The sequence below is a fragment of the Physeter macrocephalus genome, chromosome 10 (genome assembly GCF_002837175.3).
Source record: "Physeter macrocephalus isolate SW-GA chromosome 10, ASM283717v5, whole genome shotgun sequence".
Classification (NCBI taxonomy): Eukaryota; Metazoa; Chordata; class Mammalia; order Artiodactyla; family Physeteridae; genus Physeter; species Physeter macrocephalus.
In genome coordinates this window covers 39,715,312-39,723,850 of record NC_041223.1, presented here as the reverse complement: position 1 = coordinate 39,723,850, position 8,539 = coordinate 39,715,312, and the positions used below count along the sequence as shown (strand labels likewise).

At 39.9% G+C, this 8,539-nt stretch overlaps 1 protein-coding gene across 1 annotated transcript; it reads left to right on the top strand.

Moving 5' to 3' along the window:
• The first annotated feature begins 3,131 nt into the window (after nt 1–3,131).
• Nucleotides 3,132–7,536, top strand: FABP7 (fatty acid binding protein 7). Its single transcript, XM_007117816.3, has 4 exons — nt 3,132–3,498; nt 3,959–4,131; nt 5,125–5,226; nt 7,165–7,536. The coding sequence occupies exons 1-4, from the start codon at nt 3,426–3,428 to the stop codon at nt 7,213–7,215; spliced, it is 399 nt and encodes a 132-aa protein (XP_007117878.1). The 5' UTR covers nt 3,132–3,425; the 3' UTR covers nt 7,216–7,536.
• Nucleotides 7,537–8,539: the final 1,003 nt, after the last annotated feature.

Below are 8,539 nucleotides of genomic sequence, written 5' to 3'. Positions count from 1 at the left end.
ATCTGTGCCAGTGCTCAGGCCTGTGGGCAGCCACGGGGCAGCCTGTCAGGAAAGGGTGGAGGGGTGGTTATGAGTCCTGACTCGACGCTGGGCCAGGCTGTGGGCATCGTTTGATCCGTAACTTTTACTGTTTAGGCATATGGCATGTGAACCTCTGTTTGGATTCTTACTCCAAGTCCTTCAAAAGTTAGAGGCAGGTCTGGTACAGGCAATGATAGGAATTTTGGTCTTTAACCTGAGAGCAGGAAAAAGCCATTTGGAGTTTAATCAGGAGAGGGACAAGATAAGATTTCGCTTTTTCAAAATAGTTTTACCATAGTATATTTGACATAAGATCAATTGCACATGTTTAATATGTACAACTGATAAATTTTGACACACCAATGTATCCATTATCACAATCGAGAAAATGAAAAGCAAAAAAATTAAACATTTTTTTCTTCCAGTTTTATTGAGATATAATTAACATACAGCACTGTATAAGTTTAAGGTGTACCGCATAATGATTTGACCTACATACAAGATTAAATGATTATCACAATAAGTTTAGTGAACATCCATCGCCTCATCTGGATACAAAATTAAAGACATAGAAAAAATATTTTTTCCTTGCAATGAGAACTCTTAGGATTTGCTTTCTTTTTTTTTTTTTTTAAGTTTGGTTAGTATCTACCAAATGTTTTAATTTTTATTTATTTATTTATTTATGGCTGTGTTGGGTCTTCGTTTCTGTGCGAGGGCTTTCTCTAGTTGTGGCAAGTGGGGGCCACTCTTCATCGCAGTGCGCGGGCCTCTTACTATCGTGGCCTCTCTTGTTGCAGAGCACAGGCTCCAGACGCTCAGGCTCAGTAATTGTGGCTCACGGGCCCAGTTGCTCCGCGCATGTGGGATCTTCCCAGACCAGGGCTCGAACCCGTGTCCCCTGCATTGGCAGGCAGATTCTCAACAACTGTGCCACCAGGGAAGCCATGATTTGCTTTCTTAACAACTTTCCTGTATAACACACAGCAGTGTTCATTACAGTCATCCTGTTGTACATCACATCCCTAGTACTTATACATCTTATAACTGGAAGTTTGTTCATTTTGACCAGCCTTCATCCAATCCCCTCTCCTCCTACCCTCTGCCTCTGGTGACAACAAATCTGACCTATTTTCCTATGAGTTTGTTTGTTTTTGAAGTACATTTGACCTACAATACTGTGTTAGTTGCTATTACACAACACAGTGATTCGGTATTTCTATACATTTCCAAACGATCACGATGTTAGGTCTAGTTATGATATGTCACATAGAAAGATATTACATAATTATTGACTGTATTCCCCACACTGTACATTTCATACTTGTGACATTTATCAATGTTAGTACCTCTTAATCTCCCTCGCCTATTTCTTTCCTCCCTCCAGTCCCCGTCCCCTCTGGCAACCATCTGTTTGTTCTCTGTATCTATAACTGAACAGAACAAAGTTTTGAAGAACACATTCAACTAATGACTTATCTAGACTATATAAAGGACTCTTACAATTCAGTAGACAGAAACAATCCAATTGAAAATGGACAATAGATTTGAACAGTTACTTCACCAAAGAAGATAGATTAACAGCAGAGAAGCACATGAAAAGTGTGCTCAGCACCGTCAGTCGTTAGGAAGATGGCAGATTTGTATTTTAAAAGGTCACTCGGGCTTCAGCCTAGTGAACGGCTGGAGATCATGCGTGGCTGCAGGGAGAACAGTTAAGAGGCTATTGCCATAGGACTAGTAAAAGGCAGTGGTTACTTGAATTAAGAAGGTGGTTGTGGGGATAGGGGGAAAGTGAGAAGTTAGAGATATATTCAGGAAGGAAAATAGATGGGCTCTGACGTTGACTTTGATGTAGAGAGTAAAGGTTAGAAAGGATTTCAAGTTTTCTGGCTTGTGCCATTGGGCGGATGGTGCTGCCATTCACAAACATGGTGCAAACTGGAGGAGGACCAGGTGAGGGGAAAGATTGAGTTTATGTTTTGAGGTACCTTTGAGACACCAAAGTAGAACCACAGAGCTGACAGTTGGAGTAAGATGCGTTCTGAGCCTTGTCTCTTGTATTTGGTGTGGACAGAAGCTGGAAGGCAGTGGGCCGAGATTGAAATGGGAGGAGAGAGAGAGAGAGAAGAGCAGAGGCTGCCAAGTCAGAGTCCCCTGATCTGTCCCCATGAAAGGGGGGGAACCTGCTTTGCATCAGCGGTCTGCACTAATAAAGCAGGAAGAAACTCTGGGTAAAGGGGAATCTGAGTCCCCCTTTAAATATGTTATTACTTAGAACCCTGGAGGTAGCTTGCCATTCTTGAGATGCCCTAAGCCAGGACGAACTGAAGCCAAAGTCTTCTGATTCCCACCTCTGCTCCGATTCTTGCCCTCCCTCCATTGCGAACTCACAACTAGTATACAGATGTAGATGTGGCCTCAGGAAATCGAAAGGTTCTATAGTGCAGGTCATCTAAAATCTTACCAAATGAACCTCTGTCCAGTTTTTCCACTTTGATTCTGCAATCTGTTGAAGGAGTGGGGGAAAAGAGTGTGTTCTGCTTTATTTTTGTAGCTCATTAGTGAATCCTAACCATACTCTCCCTTAGGTCCCTTTTCCATCTTAGTCTGGTTCTCATAGCCTTAGAAAGAAAAATGGGATCTTTAAATTCACTCAGTCTGTGTTGGGAAGAGGCCAAAATTAGTGTCCCATTAGTACTCAGCCGGAGTAGTCTTCTAGCAGTACAATCTAGGGAAGGTATTTACACCTCCTCCCCCTCCTCTTTCCCGAGTTTGGCAAATTCTAGCTCATGTTTTGCTCTCCCTATAAATATGAGAGAAAATAAAAGGCACTATTCAGCCTCTTTTGTCTGAAAAGTCTGGCATTTCAGAGGTGTTCTTTAAGGGGGGGGTCTCATTTGCAACCAGCTTTGCCATTAACGGAAATCAATCTGAATGTCCTACTGTGCGTTTTTTTCTTTCCTCACAGTCTGAAATGGCCTTTGCCAAGTTTTCAGGCTGAAACTGAAAGACCTTCTCTCATTATAAGCTCCCTGCCTCCAGCCTCACTGAATCTTTGCAGAGATTTCTCAGGCAGAAGGGCTGCAGTGTGAGGTTTGGGAGGAACTCGACCTACTCCGCTAACCCAGTGGCCTGAGCCAATCACAAAGAGGATTGGAACCTCGCTGAACGCCCCCCTTCCCATCTCCTCCCCCTGCAACAGCCTCCTGGAAAGAGGGACACTGGAGGGATGTGCTTGCAATTCAAATCCTTGGCTTTCTGCCCGCCTCTTTTCTTAATAAGAAGGCAGGAGCTGCCGTGAGGTGCAAAGGGGTCTTCCGAATTGCAGTGGCCCTAACATCTGAAGATCCTTGCCTCTGCCTCTTTTATCTGATTCTGAAGCTAACGGGAAAAGGGTAAGGATGGTGGAGGCTTTCTGTGCTACGTGGAAGCTGACGGACAGTCAGAATTTTGACGAGTACATGAAGGCTCTAGGTAGGTAAAAATAAGATGTGCTTTCTCTTCTCAACCTGCAGCTTCAGATACTTGCAGATTCCTTCTTCACCCATCAGGTTAGCAAGAGACAAAGACAGATCACATTGTCGTAATCAGGGTGCTAGGCTGTGTGTTTCTCACAGAATGGATATTTAAATGTGGCATATGCCTGCTTTCTTGCCTAGGGCCAAATAACGGAGCATTTAGTATTCTGTGGAGGACATGAAGCTTCTGCACCTTTTCCGCTTTTTCTTCAGCATCCTTTTACTATTTATGCTTCCAAATAAGCATCCACTTATTATTATGGCTCAGTAGTTGTCCGGCATAATTGATGGGCTAAACATACTCTAATGAAACTTACACCTTAGGACATAGATTCCACAATAGGAAGGTAGATTCCTGCTTTGTGAGCTATTTTGGAAGTTGCAGCCAACTGTACTGCTTCCTTTTGCTATTTTAGGTGTGGGCTTTGCCACTAGGCAGGTGGGAAATATGACTAAACCAACAGTGATCATCAGTCAGGAGGGGGACAAAGTGGTGATCAGGACTCAAAGCACATTCAAGAACACAGAGATTAGTTTCCATCTGGGAGAAGAGTTTGATGAAACCACTCCAGATGACAGAAACTGTAAGGTAAGGAGCCGCTCCTTCTCTGGGGGTGGGCACGGGAAGGAGAGAATAAAAGAGAGAAAGTCCCAATATTTCTTTTTTTCTAGATGATGGGAAGTGAAAAATGTTCTCAGTATTTCACTTCAGAGAGAAGGACCAAGAGTTAATTTTGCATTCTAGTGTTCATAGCTTATATTCTGAACAGTGGGCACCTACTATAGCTCAAATCTTGAATCTGTTTCTTTACCATGTGTTTTTCTCATTTTATATTAAACCTGTATTTCAGAAAGTATTTAATAGTGTTCATTTGAAAGACTGCATTTTGTTTAATCTCTCTTTTGCCTCAGGTTGACTAAATCAATAGCTTGCCTCATTCTAAGACTCTGTTTAAAAGAGTAGGTTGATTAGTCAGAAAGCACTAGTTCAGGATTTTTATTTCTAATACGTAAATTTTTGCATCTAGATGTACACATTTCAATCAAATTATGAATTACTAGAGATTTTATAATAATGACTCTGGAAGCAACAGAGGAAATTGTACTACTTTGATAATTAGTTGATCACTATTTATTCAATTATTACTCTTTTAAAAATCAACTCAGGGACTTCCCTGGTGGCACAGTGGTTAAGAATCCACCTGGCAATGCAAGGGACATGGGTTCAAACCCTGGTCCGGGAAGATCCCACACGCCACAGAGCAACTAAGCCCGTGCACCACAGCTACTGAGCCTGTGTGCCACAACTACTGAGCCCGTGTGCCACAGCTACTGGAGCCCGTGCTCTGCAACAAGAAAGCCACTGCAATGAGAAGGCCGCGCACCGCAACGAAGATTAGCCCCTGCTCGCTGCAACTAGAGAAAGCCCATGCTCGGCAACAAAGACCCAATGCAGTCAAAAATAAATAAATAAATCTTTAAAAAAATTTTTTAAATAGATAAAAATCAATTCATTTGACTTCCATATCAGAAATCTGACCTGTACCTATTGATATATTCTGCATTTTGTTGTTGGTTTCAGTCTGTTGTTAGCCTGGATGGAGACAAACTTGTCCATGTACAGAAATGGGATGGCAAAGAGACAAATTTTGTAAGAGAGATTAAGAATGGCAAAATGGTCATGGTAAGTAGGAGCAATTTCCCCTTCCTGCTTCTTTGCCCACCCCTCACCCACTCATTTCCCATCTCCTTCCCTGTCCCTCCCTCCCTCCTTTTCTCCTGTCTTTCCTTCTTTAATAATATTAAATCACTAGCAAGGTTCTTTAATCATGTGTAAAACAGAAGAAATAAAAATATCTTAGCTAATTGTTTCCTCCACTCTGCTTTTTTAATTACAGAAAAAGGGAAAAATTCTACTTAAGTGTAGTTTTAAAAAGTTGCCATTGATTTAGCTAAAATTGTGTCAAAAGAACAGTTGTTGGATTACTGTAATGTCTAATCCTCAGATGAAATCTGAATATAAAACCAATCATCATGAAAATATAGAGAGATGATATTACTATATTATCATTTGCTGAACCTCAGAAAAATTACTTTATAGCTTCTGTAATAAATGAGAGCTTTAAACATTTTATATTTTAGTTTATAAAGGTTTCACAAGTTCAGTGCAGATAATTTGGAATATAACAGGAAAGTGTAATAAAAATATGAAAATCCTTTTTAATGTCCCCTTAGAGAGAACCATTTTGGTATTACTTCCTTCCAGTCTTTCTTTTTAATGCATCAGATAGCTTTAAAAACATGTCTATTCAATACTGATAGTCATGTAAAAATTATAAAATAAAAAATAATTTAAAAATAATTTCTCTAATGATGGAGTAGCATCATAAACTGGGAAAAAATATTATGTCTCAATCTAGCACCCCAGACACTTTTTTTTGGTGAGTTGAGTAATGGAATTTTGATGACATTGAAGTAGTCAATACATCATTTGTGGGGTTTTTTTGGGGGGGGGGTTGCTTTACGTATTCCTTCTAAGATAATAGCAGGAAGGGTCTTTTGGTTTTGTTATTTAAGACTATTGACTAGTTTTCTTCTCCTTCCCTTGACTACCAGATAGCTGTTCTAGGTTGAGATAGAGGGCTTGCATATTCATTCTTCACTTCCTGGGTGGAAGTGGGTGTGGGGAGCAGAGCAACAGTTTTCCTTTCATGTTGATGAATAGTTGCCCCCGATTTCCTGCAGTGACCATCACCGTCATCAAACAAACAAACAAATAAACAAATTCATTTATAAAGGATTCAATCTGAAGTTCTCCTTTATGATTTTTTCTTTATTTTTTTCCTGAATACAGAAAAGTGGATAGCTCAGCTTTGGCATGTATGACGGTGATCAGGGAAGCCTGAGTTCAAACAAGGCAATGAAAGTAATGGATGACAAGGGCACACTATACTCTTGGCAATCACAGGACTACATGAAAATGATGAACACTAAAAAACACTAAATTTTGTAAAGAGGATTTATAGCAATTCTTCAAGGTGGATTAGATACAAGAGCCCATGTTGCACAGTACAGCCACATAACCACCAAGGTTCACATAGGCTACAACATGACAGCCAAAGCAACGAGAACGTTTGTACATTTACCTTTTCCTGCTGATTTTGGAACAAATCATTGAAAATACCATTTGTCCAAATAATTTGGGTTTTCAAAAAACTCTTCCAAATTTATCTAGGTCATGAATTATAAAGTATTATGAAAACCTACTGTAAATTTTATACACTTTTTAAAGCAGATAGCTAATCTTCTCCAATTACCCTGATAATTTAAGGCAAAAGGAATTCTTTTGACCTGAATCTAGATAATCTCAGCTTTTGCCTCATATTTCTTTTAGAGACATGAACTGTGTATACACGTCATTCACGAGATAAATATAAGGGTTTCTTTTCAAAAAATGAAGACTTATGCAACATTTATTGTTTGTAAATGCCATTATTCTTTTGCATAATACTTAAATCATATATATGATAATCTTTAAAATAACATAATATGATAATCTTTAAAATTTTCAGCTACTGATGTACCTGTGTAAAAAGATTTGGTTATGTTTTGAATCTTTCAGACTCTTACTTTTGGCGATGTGGTTGCCATTCGCCACTATGAGAAGGCATAGAAAACATCCTGATCTGGGGCTGGAGAAGTTCTATAGTCTTTCTGTTTACCCAAGTCTCAGTGCTCTACTGCTGTTACAGCACGGCCGATCACTAATTAGAAGGTTATCCTTGGTGTGGAGGTGGAAAATGATGACTTCAAAACTTGTTTTAAAGACTTGTTACTGCAAGCAAGCAAAGCCATTTTTGATCTGCAGATTTATCACATTTTATAATTCCTATTAAAATTTTAAACTACTTTTTTTTTAAATAAGGAAGGGAATACATTCTATAATTTCCAATGGAATGCAAATCAAATTGGAATAAAAATCTTACACCCATGAGAAATTTGTTGTTGTTGTTAGTATCACTAATCTGGCTGGGAACTGTATATAAGAGAGTTTTAAATAAAATAGCCTTTTTTTATGGCATAAAGTCAGGCTGGGGAAGTTAGCACTTTGTTTAAAATACTAATTTAAAAAATAAGCAGAAGCCCAGGGAAACGTGGAAAAATTTGGATTGGTACTTCTGTAGAGAATTTGGGATGGCCAGGATCAAAAGGAGCTTTATTATGGTGGGCTGGGCTGCACAAATGACCTCTTGCTACTAGAAACAGGCAGTCTGAAGAAGCAAGCTGATATACATGAAAATGTCTTATTAAAGAGTAAATATAATCAAAATCTCATATAATCAAAATGTCATGTAATTCAAGTTTCTTATTGAAAGGTAAATAGGACCAGGGAGTGAATTTTATCCTAGACTATTGTAACCGAGTAGGACCCTATGGGGCCTTCCTGGGACAGGCCTTCCTCCATATCCTCTGCTTTAGCTCCTCTCTGAAGTACCTAGATAACAGTATTTGATGCACATTTCATGAGTTGTTTTCCAGATGTGAAAACCCCCCACCAAATGGAAGATGTTAACTACTTGATGACCATGAGCACATAGCCCCCAGGCCTCCTGGAGCCTAAGGACTGATAATGTGAACCCTTCTGACACAACCCTGTTACCTCACCATCAGTCAGTCAGAGAACTGCGCATGAGCTGATCACATACTCTGCGACCCCACCTCCCTCACCTGGCTTTTAAAAATGTTTGGCCAAACACTTCGGGGAGCTCAGGGCTTTTAGGGCAGAAGCCACCTGTCTCCTCGCATGGCCCTGCAATAAACCTTTCTCTGCTCCAGACTCTGACGTTTCAGTTTGTTTGGCCTCATTGTGCATTGGGCACACGAACTTGTGCTAACACTATAAAGATGTATCTCCAGACAAGTACACTGAGCTGAACAAAGTCTATAAGTGCTAAAACGGATAAAATGGAGCGTGCAGAGGGCATTGTGTGTGTGTG